Source organism: Platalea leucorodia, assembly GCF_965183815.1.
Source record: "Platalea leucorodia genome assembly, chromosome: 9".
Classification (NCBI taxonomy): domain Eukaryota; kingdom Metazoa; phylum Chordata; class Aves; order Pelecaniformes; family Threskiornithidae; genus Platalea; species Platalea leucorodia.
In genome coordinates, this window is record NC_138831.1 from 20,663,075 (window position 1) to 20,680,908 (window position 17,834).

General features: G+C 45.7%; 1 protein-coding gene across 6 annotated transcripts in view; it reads right to left on the reverse strand.

Annotated features, from left to right (window-relative positions):
• RBM6 (RNA binding motif protein 6) overlaps window positions 1-17,808 on the reverse strand; it is a 59,806-nt gene extending 41,998 nt beyond the window's left edge. Inside the window, exons 1-7 of one of the 6 annotated variants that reach the window (XM_082322736.1) lie at window positions 17,749-17,792; window positions 15,167-15,272; window positions 13,415-13,519; window positions 12,748-12,857; window positions 9,380-10,718; window positions 8,527-8,616; window positions 7,495-7,564 (exon numbers count right to left, since the gene is read on the reverse strand). In XM_082322736.1, the coding sequence (XP_082178862.1) occupies window positions 7,495-7,564; window positions 8,527-8,616; window positions 9,380-10,718; window positions 12,748-12,791 (1,543 nt within the window). In that variant the 5' untranslated portion in view covers window positions 12,792-12,857; window positions 13,415-13,519; window positions 15,167-15,272; window positions 17,749-17,792. Of the gene's footprint in view, window positions 1-7,494; window positions 7,565-8,526; window positions 8,617-9,379; window positions 10,719-12,747; window positions 12,885-13,414; window positions 13,520-13,979; window positions 13,999-14,183; window positions 14,261-15,166; window positions 15,273-17,748 lie in introns of those variants that run through there. The other 5 variants (XM_082322735.1, XM_082322737.1, XM_082322738.1 and 2 more) reach the window with 5 other exon arrangements.
• Between the last annotated feature and the right edge of the window lie 26 nt (window positions 17,809-17,834).

Here is a 17,834-nt window from a genome sequence, read left to right on the forward strand (position 1 = left end):
TGGAAACAGGATTTTGCACACTGTTCTCAAAGAATCTGCTATTCCTCGGTCAATAGAAAGAGCCACCTCATCTGTGGGAGATTTTGGCAAGATGCCCATAACCCCATCCACAAGTTTTTCTGTTTCCTCCAAGGAAAGATGCAGATGTAGGTCATCCATACGAAAGAGTGAATACCTCATCACAAAAAAATACTGGAAAACACAGGGCTTTCTCTGTATCTTTATGCTATTACAGTGTACTATTATTAGCAGGCATAAGACACTCGATGCTTCCAAGAAGACAGGAGCTCCTGAACATGCACAGTAGTGGCTGTATCCGTGCTTACAGGGCGAGTCTTGCCATTGCAGTGAGGATGGGCAACAGCGTAGTGCCTTCCGTGGCAAGCAGAGAAAATAAAGCTAACTGCACAGTCTGAAAACTTGGAGGGCACCCCCACAGCATGGCAGGGAACGATGGCAATCTATCTATGCTAACACAAGCTCAGAAGCCAAAACCAAGAGCTGGTGGATTCTGAGTGTCCATAAATTTGTCAGAGCTCTTTACTGCACAGATAAATTGGTTTTCAGAGCTACTAAAGCTGAAGAGCTGTACCAGAAAAGCTTGCTGTTGAATACTAAACAGGACGATCTGCAACAAACCATATCCCCAATTCCTTTCAAAGGCTGAGCATTTACAAGCCACACCTGGCTGCTAGGAAAAGGCCTGCCACTTTATACTGTCCCTCTGCATAAAAAAGTACATTCTTATGCACTCATTCATAACAGCGCTCCACAAGAGAACGGCACTGAAACCACAGGATATGAAACAGCTATATTCTGAAAGGCAGAGCACTACAGTCCATCCTCCTCCCTCCATCCAGGAGGACAAGACCCAGAAAGGACCTGCCTCAGGTGCCCTCAAAGGCGGACACAGGCAGCTCCATCAACTACAGGAACTACAACAGTCAAAGCCCCAAATGGTTGTCAACCCTTCTTGGCCCAGAAGGAGGGTAGTTTGTACACCAGCACAGTGGGGAGGAGGGAAAAACCCGCAACACTAAGATCGTACACACTAGCTTTATTAAAGAGAAAGTATTACATTATAGTTGTACAGAAACCTGGAATCCAAGGAAGGCTGGGGCCATCACAAAACTCCATGAGAGGACTGGAAGCTGCATACATGGGAAGGTGCTGCAGACAGCAACCTGGTTTTAAAGTGCTGCTAATGTGAACATGGTCTCCAGGATCTATGATCTGTCATTTAGCACAAATGACTCAGAAAAGCAATCAATGCAATAATGTCAGCACACTGTGAAAAGCCTTGAAGTTTTGTGCTGGAGATGCAAAAAGGGTGAGCACATTTGTAAACACGGTTACAGACAGAAGGATTCTGCATGTCAAAAGCGCTGTGACCATGTTTTATGGATGAACGTGTTTGCCACCTTTTCTGTTGAGCAGGCCTTATAACCCCGAACCAAGGTTGATCATTATCACAAACACTGACTTAAAACAGATGTGTACTTCCTGTTGCCTAAGCCACCACATCACAGATGAGGAAAGATGGGCAAGAACGCCTTTTGCTTCCAAAAGACAATGCACTACTGCCCTGAAATCAAGCAAGAGTAGCCAAAAGCCTACTGCCCACGCAGCTGGTAAAACTGGCAAGGACTGGTATTGATGGCCATGGACTAATTCCAACTAAGCGCTTTTTAAATCCTGACCAGGCTATTCTGTCTACAAACAAGAATCAATAGCTTCACACAGATCAGCGCTGAAGACATCTCCCCAGCTTCTGAAAGGCAAGCCCCTCCAGACTGAAGAACTCTGCTGATGAGTGGGCGATCTGGTGGCGCCTCAAGAGGAAGCTCCGTGTGTGCTACAGCATCTTGTGAGCTCGTGGATGATCACTTCAGCTCTCAGCAAGTGCCTGAGATCTGCGTGCCCTTATTTGTGGCTGACGCAGTAGAGTGAGCCACACAATCTTCACTGCGCAAAGGACTAAACACAGCAACAGGAGATTATTCTTCCTGTGGTGCATTAGCACCAGCCTTCATGGTGAGCCAAGTTGTCTTCTGTATAATTAGCACAACAGGCAAGATGCACCTCTGCGCCACAGCATGTATTAGAGACATCTCGCATCAACCCACAGTGCATTCTTTGTACCAAACCAAAGAACATAAGTCCTTGTGGGATCTACTCCTAATCAAACTCCACAGAGTTGGTGCCACGCTCTCTTTGTGAGGAAGGCACTAGCTGGCCACAAATCCACCCCTCAGAGGGGGTTTCCCCAAGGGCACTGCATCACTCCTGAAAGGAAACAAAAAGGTCTCAGTTTAGCGCAGTTCTGCTGCACACCTCCAGAAACGTCCCCTGTCCATGCAGAGCAGCAGCTCAGCTCTCCAGCCCTACCTAAGGCTGGAAGCTGCAGCAAGACAGCACCTGTGGCATGCAGGAGCTGGGGGCAAGCGCAGTATTTCACCAGCGCTTCTCACCTCTAAGAGCATTACTAGCCCAAACCCCACCCACATGTACAGTTACAGTGAGGGAGCTAAGACTCAGCTATATGTGGGCCTGGCAAATGCATAGCCATGCCTGCTACCACAACAGGAGCTCTGATTTAAGGGAGAGGAGATCTCACTGCCTTGGGACGCACTCCAGCCATGGAAAATGAAGAACTTATCTCTAGTATGGAGAGCTGCACCACTCGAAAATCTGTACCAATTTTTCCATCATGAAGTGTAAACTTCTGGACCTTAGATAATGAGTTTTAAAAAAATGCAACACTAAAGAATACAATTTTAAATTTCAGAGGCTTCCTGAAATATTCCTGAAACCAATGATTCACTGTTCTGATATACAAGATATCAGATTCCCTCTGCACTTGGAGGGGGGAAAAAAAAAAAAAAAAGCATCTTTTAAAGGTTTATCTAAGGTGCTCATTAATATTTAACAGGGCACCAATGTGGCAGAGCTTAGTGAGAACAAGCAAGATAATCCAGTTTCTTCTAGGACTTGGCCAAGACAGTTTAAGTTTAACAAAGGGAAGGATAAGGGGGGCAGTTCCAAGCACCACAAAAGGGCCAGGTCCAGAGAAATGAAACAAAAAAATAAATGCTTGTGCAAGAACATGGCTAAGCAAGCAATAAAGTACATTCAGCGCCAATACTGCTTGCTAAAACAAAAGCTTTTAAAAATGGAGCAGGCAGCTGCCATTAAGTAGCTGCTAGGTTAGTCACATTTTCAAGTTACACTACATTTCCTATATGTACCTCCACCACAGGAGGATGCCTGTCCTTTAGCATCAGCCACCTGTATAGATGCAGACATCCCTCTGGCCGCAAGCATTACTGCTGTTCAGAGAGCTCCTCCCTGCTCCCATCATCCCCCTCCCATGAGTGCTTTACTCCTCAGGGGTGCAGCATTGCATTCCCACATCCCCACCCATGGATCAAAAGCGAGTATTCACAAGGGTCAGAAGAGGGTTAACAAACCCAAATCTCCCAATTTCTGAAGTGCTGCACTAATTTAGACGGTACATAAAGGGGCTGGGGTAGACCTCACTGCTCCTTCTGATTGCAATCCAGCTCACCTGGTCCCTCCAGATCCACTTCACAGAGCTCCTCTCTGCACGTGCTGCTCTCCAGCTTGGTCAGTGTGTCCATTCTCCACCAGGCTCTCCCAGCTCAGCAAAAACTCCTCTCAGTTCCCCAGATGGGCTTGTAGAGTAAGCTAGAAAAGCCTCATGGGCTGCCAGCAATTTCTCAGGCTTGCTTTCCCTGAATAGCTTTTCCCAACTGCTGGTACTAACCCTAACACGAATCCTGGTTGGAAAACACACGTTCCAAGCTTGTCCCACCGCAGACTGCCTCCAGGAGAACAATTTGAACAGAAGGCTCAGAGTACACTTCATGTTTTCACTTATTACTTGGATATCATTGCAGCATCTTTTAAGGGTGAACGACTCATCATAAGCAGCCCTTTAAGATAAAGATAGCTCCATGTGCTCTCTTCTCCAGGGCATACGTTCGTGTTCAGCCAAAGAGTTCTGTGCACATCAGACACTCAAGATGATATCTCAGACTTTGCTTATGTTTGACATTAGTCAGGAAAGTAGAAATAAAGCTTGATGAGAATCAGGCAGAACATAAGTTTAAAATACAATCAAAACCAGGACAAGAAGGTCAAAAGATACCGGTTTCAAGTTCCTGGCAGTCAGCACCAACACAAACGCACAGACAGTAACAGGAGAATGACAGACACTGTGCCACAAGTAGCCGGGTGCTGTTACACGCTGCACTAACAGCTCCGCAGAGGGAGGCCCACACTGTAAAGCCACATGAAAGCCTTGACCCTGTTGAGCAGAGACAAGTACCTTCAGATGGGACAGGGGGAGCTCACAAGCCGTTACCGACAACCCCTTCTCAGAGAGCTGCTGACAAGTCATCACCGCTAGTATCTACCGAAGCAGCAGTACATCCACGGCTCTGCCTCCGCATCAGGCAGCAAGAGGCACCAGCAGATACTGCAGACTAAAGCAGTTAATGGTCCCTGAGAAGATTCCACTATCACCTCAGGGTTTATTCTTTGTAATGATTAATTGAACAGATATGACCAAACACACTTGAGAAGGCAAGCTGAAAGATAAACCAACAATCTAATGCAGTTATTTCTGCCAAGGCTTACACCTTACATTGGAAGAAGCCCTCTCCCCCCGACAAATGGATTTGATACTTCCAGTCTGAACAGACAGGCATCAATTCAAAAATGTAACTGATGGAAATTACAAGTTAATGTTGCATAGGGCAATACTATAAAGTCTGACTTTGATATTTTATCATTGTCTGTAAACATCTGCCTTTTTGATTTAAATAGAATTACTATGCCACTTCTTAAGGCCTCTCCTTTCACTACCTAGTTGAAAATCTAGACACTGTTTCAGTCTGTGGGCTTCAGAGACAAAATAATCTAAAGAATAAACAGCTTGAATGTGTACCAAAATCACACCAGGTATATTAAGAACAGTGTGCCATGCTCAGCACAACCTTCAGTGAAAATACGCTTCCCTTAGCACATACACAGTGTGTGAAAAGAAAGGGCTTTATAAAAAGAAGTTGAGCTGCTTTTTCCCAGAAAAAACAACCATATATTTTCCGCCAAAACAGAAAGAGTCTCATGAAAGATCATACAGTGGAATCATCATGTTGAAGCTGCTGAGATAAGCTTTATGATAAGCATTATCTTTTTGTGAAACTGATCCGAACCTCACTTATTTCGAGTTAATTGCATGTTATTTGTTATGGCTGTTATTGTTCTCCAACAGCTGCAGGCATTCTTCTCTCAAACACGCTCAACATGCATACTCACGATTAATGTTATTTTTAACATTTCTGGACAGCACTCAAAAATATACAACCCACTCAGACAGGCTTAGCACACACTCTTCTGAGCCAGGCTGCCGTCATCCCTTTGAGCTGATACGGCAACGCAGCCAGTGGGCCCAGGTGTATCTGAGAGACATTAGTAATCCAGCAAGTTTGCTTTTAATTCTTACGAATATTTACATAACACACCCCATCCTAAAAGCATTGTTTAGCCCATGACTGGCCTCTAGTTTCAAACAGGCTTAGCTTTTCAGAAGTTAATATGAATTCAATACTTCTCTACAGGATGACCTAATGTGAAAAGCTGGATTAAATTCTTCTAGTAACCCAATTTCAAGAAGTTGTTTTCACAATTCAGGAAGCTTTTATTGTCCTAGACGTATCCATCCTCTATAAGAAGGATCAGAAAGCTGTTTAAACTAGCAGCTGCATTTGCAGCCTCAGGACATAACACAAAACAAAGTCTTTGGAGTATCCATGTAACCTAGAATAATGCTGCACTGCTTAAATTACTGATGTTGACTGGACAGGGTTAAACAGCAGCTTTAAATAGCTCATAAAATATGAGCTAATTTTAACGTCATTCTTTCCCTCCCCACAATTGCCAGAAAAACTTAAAAAAAACCCAACCCAAACCAACAACAACTTTGCAGCTGAGGAGACAGACTGAAACAGAACACCGCTTTTGGAGAGACAGCAGAAAACTGCAACCCTTGTGACATGTGACCACCAGCAGATACCAGGGCTTCTGCACATAACTTCAGACACTATGTGTCATCCTGAGTAGCCTTTGAAATGGGGAATGGGAAGGAGAAGACAACAATTCTCTCATGAAGGCAGTACGTCCTAATAATGCACACGAGAAGAGACTTATGAAGAGATTCCCAGGTCAAGTTGATTTATTACTGAAAAGTGATGCATTTCAGAAAAAAACAACTGACAAATCACGTCAGCACAGGCAAAAAATGAGTATGTTGCAATTATTGGGTTGCAGTCAGTGCTGTGGGGGTGATGACAGACATGCTGTACTATGCTTAGAAAAGAGGAAAGGAAGCAAGAAAGGTTGACTGTGCCCTTTAAGCCCTGCTTGTTGGGCCAGACCAGATTATGTGACACAATGGTGTTCTTTAGTTCAAAGGTTCACGAGAAGGTTGTGAAATCTCCTTTGACAGCTTCCAGAAACAAAAATATACTTGAGAAATACCCAACTGCCCCAGTTTCTCTCCCCAGCTACTAAACACATAGGAAGCCTTTATATAATGTATTGACACCAAGAATTCCAGCTGCTTCATGTGCAACCCATACTGGTAATAAGAAAAAGCACTGATGAGGGTAGAAGCCTCTGCTTTCCTAGGGTTAAAAAAAAAAACAAAACCCACAACCCAACAAACCCGGTCTCCAGGTATTTCCTACCAGTATTATCCAAACCAATCCCAAGGACTCACCCTGCATTTCCTACCATCGCACATCTTTGTTCCAGTACAACTTTCTCACAAAGCAGCCTTGTAAAATATTTCTTTCTTCAGAATCCTATACATACTGATCAGAAGTACAGCAAAACTTTATCCTTTGAATGAGGAAGAGCATCCAGACCCAGTATTTGGATATTCGCTTATAAAACTTACTTTTTCTTTTTTTAACCTGTCTTCATACCTAAGAAGGGTAACAGTTTCATGTTACTGAAGGAGAAATGTTAGGGTGTATCAGGTTTCCTGAGGACACTGTTTGTGCAGGACATGTTCCACAGTAAGGCCATCGCAGAAACAAGATGTAGAACAATCCAAAAGGATTTAATAATAATTTTTTTAAAAATCTATTGAGGAATTAGCCTGCTGTCCCATGTCAGTATTGGCTTTACTCTTGATGGCCAGTAGAACAGCCTTACTATTTTCCTGCTGCTCCTACAGCTCTCTAGAGGCACCAGGACACATGCTTTACCTCTGAAGTAGCAGTGAGCATAGCCATCAGTTCTGAAGACAAGAGGACAAACTACAAAACTCAGTGGGCATTTTCGTTCGAAAATACCTGCAATTGTGGCACGAAAGACTTTAACCAAACTGCCTCAGTGAGTTATCAGTGTGAAAAATACTCTTTTGTAAACTTGAAACTAGAAGCACTGGAAAAGCATTCTCACCTGAACTGTAATCTTTCAGTCGCAAGTCCTTCACAGGCGTCCCATCAGGGCCTCGGAAAGCATTGAGAATCTACAGGAAAATAAAGATCCACTTCAGTCTCCAAAATCAAACCTTGGAAAGTGAAGCACTTGCTAACATACATCTATCTCTCCCCAAGTCTTCTTTCTTTCTAGGTTAACTCTGTTACAAACTTACACATTTTCCAGATTAAGTTCCAGCAGTACCTGAGAACTGTTTATTGAGTTTTGGGAAGTATTTTTGGTTTTTGTTTAAATAAGTGAGCACCATTTACACCACAATTCAACTCTGCAAAGGTTTATCACGCTGGTTTCAGCCAGACAGTTCACCTCTGATCCCTATTTAAGGTCAGAGATGTCTTACTGCCTTTAAGAAAATCAAGGGACATGGGGTGACTGTTCTGAGTGTTACCATCCTCTGATGGACAAGGTTTCTGTCATGAGTTCTCCAGCATCAAGCCTCAGAAGCTCTGATCATTACAGCTAACCCTAGCAAAAACTGTTGCGTGTAGGGGTTCTCATGTCTGGAATTGCCACCAAAAAAACATCCTAATTCAAAGTCTTTGGAAAGGGAGCTTCTTTCACCTTATAGCCTAGACTATTTTTTTGGTTTTTTACTAAAATCAGCTGTAACAGCAGCCATCTTTTCCATCTGTATAAGATCTCATTTAAGCAATTTCAAGTAACTAAGAACGAACAAGTTCACTTATACGCTACAGATCTGAGCCCAAAACATAATAACAAAGTAATAACAGTATTTGGTATATATAAAGCAACACTGGAAGTAAGGCATGTTAAAAAGAGTCTGGAGTCAAGGCTTCTAGCCACCAACACCTCACATGTGACTGCAGAAAAACACATCGCTTCCAGACCCCCCAAAAACCAGAATAATCAGATAAAAAAATAACATTGCAATCACTTCTAAATCTGGTTTTTCCCTCGGGAAAATGACAGACCATCTGGTACATTTAGAAACCTTGATAGAAGTTTTTGGATGAAAAATATCCCACTTACATCATCCTTTGTGGCAGTTTCAGGCACTCCTCCTAGCCGAATGAGCTTGCTCGGCTTCACATATTTGGGACAGGTCCGGTAATCTTGGTCCTTGGGTTCACACAATCAAGATGGTTTTTACAAATGAGAGATGCTAGCTCCCAAGATACACAAACAGTAACAAAATAAAGCAGGGTATAATTCAAAGGCAAAGGCCCGTACGCAGACTGGCTCAAATCTTTAACCACAGCACTGCTTAAGATTCAGAGAGCTCTGGAGGACTTGGATTACTAGCTTCATATGCTCACTGAGCTGTACAATGAGATCCAGGTCCAGGAAAATAAAACAGGCAAATCACCTCTCTCTGCTTTCCAGCAGTGGGAGATTCAAACTCAATAGTAGTTATTAACTCAAGTAGTTACCATTACCTTCAGATTCCAAAGTTAACTCTGAAGGAAAACAAAGCATGCATGAGAACAGCTGTGCTGTTCTACAAAGGTCCACCCAAGCCAGTAGCTTCTCTCTGGTAGCGCTCATAAGCAATGTGCAGGAGAAAATAACAAAATAAGTTCTTTTATATTCTACTTCCCCCCAACACCCTCCCTCTGTCTGGTCGTTTTCAACTTGGGGACTTTCTGAACCAAATCTGTTTCTACATATTTAGCAATTCTCATTTCTCTTGAGAAGGAAGTATTTCTGAGATAGGAAGGGCACCCATTAGAACAACCTGGAGCATGAGGATGACCTCAGAGAAGGACAGTGAATTAGGATAGAACTGAAGTGACAGGATATGAATGAAAGACTCCTTCCCAGCTCCTTCCATTCTTTGGCCAACACGCATTTAACAGAAACATCAACTGACAAAACCACCTACCTGAAGGCTCTTATAGGGTCTAGAGTCTTTGCTGGGTTTTCCTTCTGAAAACGACTTGCCATGTTCATAATCAAACATCTGATGCCCTGGCAGCCGGTGATCCACATCGCGATACTCAATGTTTCGGTAGTCAGTATCTTGCCTTCCAAGGAAATCCAGGCCACCTTCACCCTTTAACCCAAGATCAGAATCGGATCTTTGCTGCTCCCCCCCAGAAAGCTGCTGCTGTTGCTGCTTGTTAGCAAAGGTCTGAGGTTGCTCCTCTTGGTCCTGAAGAGTAGGAAGAGGTCCACAGCTATTTTGGAAATTGTGTGAAGTGTCGTCTTCAAGAGCCAATCCAAGGGATTCCTCTTCTCTGGCTGGTGCTTCTGAATGTTGAAATTCTCCTTTTTGGCTACCAAAGGGAGTTCTATCTAGACCAAGTGCAGACTCCTCTCTCTTGCTGGTGCTTAAACCAGAGCCCTCTCTTTCTGCTAAAGGTACAGTAGATTGGTTGCGCCTAAAATCTACAAGGCTTTGATCCACAGGAGGCATTTCCCTATCTGAAAAGTCCATAGGAGGAGCCACATCTCTGCTCCTAAAATCCTGATCAGACCGGGACCTGTGCCTATTTCTGAAGTCTGACGACGGTGCATTTCTGTTTCTGAAGTCCAAATCAGAGGTGCCCACACCCCTGAAGTCCAAATCAGGTACATCCCTATTTCTGAAGTCTGAATAGGAATGCTCTCTGCCCCTGTAGTCTAACTCAGACACATCTCTTGCCCTAAAGTCTGAATGAGATCCATCTCGACCTCTAAAGTCTAGATCAAAAGACCCCCTTCCCCTGAAGTTTGATGGAGGTTCATCTCTGCCCCTGTAATCCATATTATGTGCTTCCCTATCCCTGTAGTTCATACGGAACGTCTCCCTGTTCCTGTAGTCCACTGACGGAACGTCCCCACCCCTGAAGTCCATAGGTGGCCCTTCTCTCTCACGGAAGTCTCCAGAGTACATATCCCTGCCCCTATACTCAGAAGAAGGTGGCTCCCTACCTCTGAAATCCATCTGAGACTCATCTCTGCCCTGGAAGTCAGATGATGGGAAATCTCTGCCCCTGAAATCATGGTGCCCCTCCCCACCTCTGAAGTCACTACGTGGTCCATCTCTAGCTCCAAAGCTGAAAGAAGGTTCCTCTCTGTTGGCAAACTGAGGATTGAGGAGGCCTGTGAGTGCCTGGATATCAAAAGGAAGTGATTCTCTGCCAGAGAAGTTGCCAGAGTGTCTTTCTTGAGCAAGACTATCAAGGGAAGGAGGATATTCCCTGTTCCACCCGGGAGCAAACCTTTCTTCTTGGCTCCCACTGTAGAAATAAAGACAGTATTATTCATAACGTGCTTAGAGTCTGAAATCTACACAGCAGCACATTCTTCTCTAAACTTTTATAGAGTTGTGTAACAGTCTAAGATCCGCAGAAGATATTGATGTTTGGCAGTTTAAGATGAGGCAGCATACGACAGATGTGAGAAAGTAAACTTGGGTGCTCCCATTTCAGCACAATTTCCAGAAGCACTCAACAGGGAATACCTGCAATATTAATGGGTTAATGATGGTAGCAATCCACATAGACCTGCAGTGCACACAGCTCTGCAGCTGTTCAAGGTTCCACCAGCTGGTGCGTTTGTTCATTAGCATCACCAGCACACGCCTGTGAGGAACCACTTGAGCTTAAGCTCTCCAGGCAGTATGACAAACGGCTAACTTCACACGTCATCCTGAGGCACATAAAAGCAGAGGTTACCAAACACGCTCTATTAACATGCTACAGAGACGCATTTACGCTTCCTTGTGCTGGAGTCTAAACTGGCAAAATGCTGAAAGCTATCAGTTCAGACTTTGAGGATGCCTCACAGGAATATGCCAACAATCAACGTTCAAGATGATCCTGTGCCTCCACACTGGCTGTCTTACACTGAGTTTTCAACACTATAGCTGTGGGCTCTCCTGATATCTGCATAAACCCACTCAGGAAGAGGTTTCCTCTTACAACAGTTTTTCAAAACCCAATGAGGTTTTTTTTTGAGATGGAGTGACCTGATTTTTTATCTAAGCGAGGTTCCAATACATTTTAAAAAAAAATAGAATAATAAAATATCAACACATTTTAAAATAACACCAAATGCTACCCAAATCAGTGGACATTTCCTTAGCAACTACAGCAAGTCGTGTTCTTCCTCGAGTTTCACTACAGCATCACTCGACAACAGAATGCAAGGTGACATTTGCACAGTTAATCAAACCACATACAGATTTCCTAAGCTACATGCCCCTGTTTCACCATCGTATAGAACAGTAATTAAAACTTGGTTCAAGGTTAGAATTCCCCATCCAATACAGTAAAGAATGATGCCCATAAAATCCACTTAAAAATCAGCAGAACAGCACTACTGATATCATCACAAAACACAATTACGTTCCTATCAATACCAGTAAGACATGTTCTGGAGGATACTGGTTTTCGTAGCCCAAATGTCATCAGCTTTCTCAACACATTACAGTTGGATAATTATTTGAAGTATTCTTATTGCAGAAACCTAAGGTATGCCATGACAAAGTACCTTTATTAAGCTGATATTCAAGTAACGGAGCTGGACATGTGAGCAAAAGATGAAAGAATCATGCACAACAGAGGAAAACCCTAGCTCTTGGCGTCTCCATTTTTTTTTATACCCAGAGCCCACTTGCAAACACAGGGCCTAGTAACAACCAGAGGAATATAAAGTAAGAAAAATATCATGCTCTGCAGGTCCAGTTGCATATGAATCTTAAAAATGGTTCCAGTGACATTCAAAAATGCCTAATGAAGGAGCACGGCCAAGAACATGGGGATATACGCTCTACTTAACCTCACGGAGAGAACTAAACTCTCAAAGTTTTCATAAAAGCCTGTGTGCAATGAAAGTGCCAGTATTTCTGAAGTTAAGGCAAGCACCGTGGTTGAAGAGAATCAACATCACACTATTAGGCTCTTCTCTTCTAGGTCTTAATAGCACACAGCACCAAAATCCATATGGCACATCATCACCTTAGCTTACAACAGCTAAACTAAGTATCGCTAGAAAAGGTGGTGTGGAGAAGGAATAGAAATACTAAAAGCAGCTGTTGTTAAGAAAAAAGAAATGAAAAAACTTGACAGAAATGCAGAAAGTTACACTGTCACTTAACTTGCCTATTCTTTGGCAATCACACCTAGGCTCCACACGGACCTGGGAACTTTTACCAAAATAGTCTGCTTATGGGAGGATGTGCAGAAATATTGACAAACAGAAAGTTCCTACAGCTTTTTGTATTTAAGAATGTTGCTGAAACAAACTATACATTCAAATGCTTACCGAAAAGACCCCATTCTGTTGCCTTGTCGATGGTCTCCCCACATTTTGATCTTGTCTGGTAGGTTTCCAGAAATGGTTAATTCACTCTAAGAACACCAAGACAGGACAACCTGTTGAATAAATAACGTGACGATAAGCTGCAAGGCAAAGAATACACATCGCGTAAGAAAAATACTGCTTGTTAGGAGAAGGGGTGTGTGGAACATCTGATCGGGATTCACAAATATACAAGACCACGCTGTGGCATCAATGAATTTAATTGTCGTGTTTCTCCACGTTCAAATTTGCAAGCATCAAACGACTTCTGATAATCAAACTGTCAATACGGGTGGGCAAACAATTTGATATCTCCTTTGATTAACATAAAGCTTTCCAACATACCGTGCTGTCTGACACTATTCGGAGTACAGCTAGAAATGTGAGAACACCACAATCTATAAACAACAAGGACCGTTGCCGAACAACAGTTTGCAATTAATGTTTAATCCAAACTATTTTTGCCAAAAGCTCTTTGCTGTTCAAGGAAACAATCACTACTATTGGTCTACTATGCTTACTCTGCCCTCAAAAGTATGTAGATAACAGAGTAGGCTTTGCCAATAAATCATTACAGGCACTGTTCTCCAACGCTGCTCTCATCAAGCCGAGTGCCGCAAATAACACTTGCCTCAACAGAGATCTAAAATTTCATCCACTTCCTCCCACCAGCAGAGAAGGTGAGGATTTCCTGGCAATTGCCAAAGCTGGGACTTGATATGGGAAGTACTTCCGCCTTTACAAAAAAAAAAAAAAGAAAAAAAAAAGGTTGCAGCAGAGCATAGAGCAGAATGAGGTAGCTAGCAACCTGATGGTCTCAAATCTGTTCTGGCGAATCCAGTTGCAGTTGTTCAGGGGGGCTGCCGTGCCACCAGACCAAGGTTAGGAGACCAGGGGCTCGCATGCTGCTACAAAGCAGCTCAAAAGCAGGATTAAACTAACTGCAGTGGTTAGGTGGAACAAAAGACAGTACAGACAGTCACCACCAGGTCTGGCTAGAGCAACTAATGTCAAAGAAAAGCACACGAGATGCTGTTTCCTCTCACTTCCAAAGGTCAGCACTGCTGTACGGGTGGCAGGTCGACAGAGCAGGTTATGACAGACCTTGCACCAGGGAGCAATTCCAGATGCCGCTGCCAGCAGCCGCCTGTGCCAAGGAGCTAAAGGGAGCTGCCCTGCCAAGAGGGAGTACCCACTCCTGCCGGGGTCCATCACCAGCCGGTGAACGCTCACGTGGGAGCCAGGGACAGCAGGGCCTGGCAGGCCTCACCATGCAAGTGCGTGGAGGCTGATGAAGGCAACCTGTACAACTGCCGCTGATCCATCCGCCGTAATGCCATTTCTAAAGAAACAGGTTCGTTTAAGCGGCTACTCAAGCCTGAGAGCACTGGTCTGCTTACGTTTTACATGGCTCTCGATGTAACAGGCACCTCCCTGGTCCCGAGGATTTCCTCCACAAGCTCTATTGTTTTTTCTTTGTCGGAGGTGAATCTAAGAAACCTGATGTTGCACCCTCCACGGAGAGAACAGGCGAAGGGAGATGGTTATGGCAGTCATCGTAACGGTTGGCTGTCATCAGCCAGTTCTTTTATCTATGATCTTTTGCAGCCTGCAGACATCTGCAGACCTGGTGTTTCTTGTTCTTCCCTTTTGGATTTCCTCCCCCACTCCAGTTCTCATTAAGTCAACAAGCTTACCAATGCTTAAAAAAAAAAATCGCTTGCCAGCTGGGAACTGTTTAGACATAATATTCAAATTATCAGACAGGGAAAAAAATACTATTGGATCGATATCAGGCCTGGCATAGATCACCTGAGCCACGCAGCAACATCCACGAGTATGAGGTCATGGTTCAATAACACAGGCAGCAACACTGGCTCCGACAGTCCCCTGTTCAGCCTCATAGGACTTGCTCCCACTGCTCTGCCCTTGGCAATGCGCAATGTGTTAGTTGTGCTAGCTTCTGCTTTTCTGGGTCTGCACCACAGATGACCCTCCGAAGAGAGTTATATTTAACCTAGGTCATTTCAGCGATACGGTTTACTACACAGCCCCACAACACGAGGTAACAGCAAACTGCAGGACAGGGACAAAGACTTCTTAGACTGGCTTCCACCAACACCAGGATCTCCTGGAGGTACACCCTGCTACAACTGCTCCAAGAGATGCACGCTGTGATGAGATGCGTCAGGATTTACCCTTCGGGTAACAGCCAGCTCAGCTCCCTGCTCACAGGCAGATACTGGGAGACAGGTCAGTGTGAGTAAGGCTGTTTGCCAAAGACACACCAACAGAGCCCGTGGCTGGGCCAGGCCAGCAGCAAAGCACAGCAAAAATCTACCCTCAAGTGCTAGGAATTAGGCACCAGTTAGTTTTGCCATACCTCAGTCACAACCATGCATCTGAAGGAGATGGCAGCAAAGGACATTTCATAGTGACGCAGTAACACGGCTGCAGAATGCACAACGTGGTCCGGTTACTCACAGAGCCTGGATTTAGAGTTGTTTCAAGACAATAATTAGCTGTTACAATTATACTGAATATTCAGGAGGGCCAATATGCATCCTGAAACTATGCATTTTATTTCCTTCCTCCTCTCCCAGCTGGCTCTGTTTCCTAGTGGCAAAGCCTCGGCTCAAGTGAAGATACAAAAGGTGAGTCTCAGAGGAGCGGAAGCTCTTTTGTGGTCTTAGTTCCTCTAATGACCGGTGGTCCTGCAGCCCCTCCCAGCACATAGGAGAGACTGATGGAGCTCCAGATGCTCCCCAGCAATTACACCCAAGGACTTCCTCTGGACCATGCCCCTGCCCTCCCCAGCGCATCCCCAGGACAGCCCAGCGCCTGGCACTGCCGCTCAGGGGATGTCCCCGATTCTGCTTTCCAAATGCACATGCCAAGCCTGACGGCAGACTCTTTTGGATCTCTTATTTCAATTTACATTGTACTATGGTAAAATAATGGCATTGCACATCAGAAGCACGCAACTGAGCCAGACTAAGAAGCTGGCCGTATTAAGGAATAATTAAAGATTTCTGGCAAGGGGCAGAGTGAGGAATGCCAGCACAGACCTCGAGCATCTCCTCACTGACTTACACCCAGCTCTGCACCCTGTTTTCCAAATCTGGGGGGAGAGAGGAGAAATTGGTGAAGGATTAGGCAACGTGAAGTTTCAGAGAGATGCTATTTTCAGAAAAATACTCCAATATTCACAACTTCTCTCCAAACAGATTTTGCCAAGGCTGCCAGACTTGGTATTTATAGACCATGAGGAAATCAAACACATAACTACGCACAAGACTACGCTCAAAGAACAGAGGAAGTAATTTGCTGCAGAACAACTTTCTGTACCCAGTAAAGTTTTTGCAAGGCTGAAGAAAGGAAAAAGCCTCTGTGAAATTCAGGTACTACAGGAAGTAAAAAAAAAACCCAAAACATTTCCCCAAGCTACAGAAACTGCAAGTAGCGAAGAAAGCCTGTTATTTCCAATGTTAAAGATGTCTAATCCAGAAGTGAAGACATATCAAAACCACGTCACTGAAGTTTGAAATCAAAGGGAGAGAGAACCACTTCAGCTCTTCCGGGTGTCAGGCTGGAGGTTTTCACTTAAAATAAGGGATGTGCGTGCTTTTCAGTTGCATGATGCTTTTAAAAACATGTATTAGAAACAACTGGGTGAATTTCTAACACACACACACACACCCCCATTGCTATCCTGACCTTGCTTGTCCCAAAGGACTTCATGAGCGCATTCCCAACTAGGGAGTGTTGGGAGAGACTTTCACGCCAACCAGCAACAACATCAAACTCTTGTAGTGCCAATTATTTTAAAAAACAAAACATGAAAACCACCGTTATTACACCCAGTAGTTCACTACCACTGCATTACCCGGCCTTCACCAGCCCCCAGCACGAGCCGGGCCACATTCTGCCTGCACCTTAGCCCATATTTACAGCGCAAAATCCCATTCAGCCCATCACTGAGCCTTACTATCAGCTAACACACCCCCAGCCCTGCACACCAGCCCTGATCACCTTTCTCTACATCCCAGCACGAACCCAGCCCACTTTTTGTCCGTCTCTTTTAAATGCACAAGTGTTCTGAGACACTTTTCATGGAAACACATAGGACATGGTGTGAAAGAAGCCCTAATTTTGATCAGGGGCCTCAGAATAACACAGAGATACCCAGAAACACCACAATCGCCGACAAAGACACAGTCAGCAGGCCCCAGCGCTCGGCACAGCCGCACGGGGCACCCCGTGGTACTCCCGCAGCAGGGACCGAGCTGCCCAAGCCCACGGTCCCCGTCCCACGGGGGCGTGAGGCTCCGAGGAGGACAGCCAGGGCACGGAGCCGCGACCTGCTTCCTCACGGCTCGCAGCCTCGGCAGCCCCAGCCTCGGGCTACACCCCGTCACGGGTGTCCGCAAAAAAGACACACACACACATCCATCCCGATGGACTCCACAGGAGGAACCCCCTGCTTCTCTATCCCAGGTGGCCCCTAGGAAGGGCAGTCTCCCCCCCCGCACACTCCTCTATCCCGCACATCCCCACGGGAAGACACCTCCCCGTCCCGGGAGACCCCCAGGAGCCCCCCGCCCCGACGCTAAGGGAGACCCCCCTTTATCCCAGGGGACACCCACACACACACCCCCCCTCCCCGCTTCCCTGTCCCGGACGGCCGTAGGGGAGGCTCTGCCCCGCCCCCGTACCCCGCGAGACGTCCCCGCTCCGCTCCCCTACACCCGAAAGACCCCCGGGAGCCGCCTCCGCTCCGCCACCCCGCCGGCCCCACGCCAGGCCTCGCACCCGCGCCTCCCTCCCCAGGCAAAGCCCGCCAGCCCCGCCCGACTCCGCCACGCCGAGCGGCACCCACGCACCGCGCAGCCCGCCGCCGCCACCGCCGCCGCCGCTCCCCCGGCGGGGCCGCGGCCGGGCCGGCGGCGTACGGCCGCCCCTCACCTCCGCCGCCGCTCCCGCCGCGCCAGGCCCAGCGCAACCACGGCGAGAAACCGGAACTTCCGCCCCCCCACCCCCGCGCGCGGCGC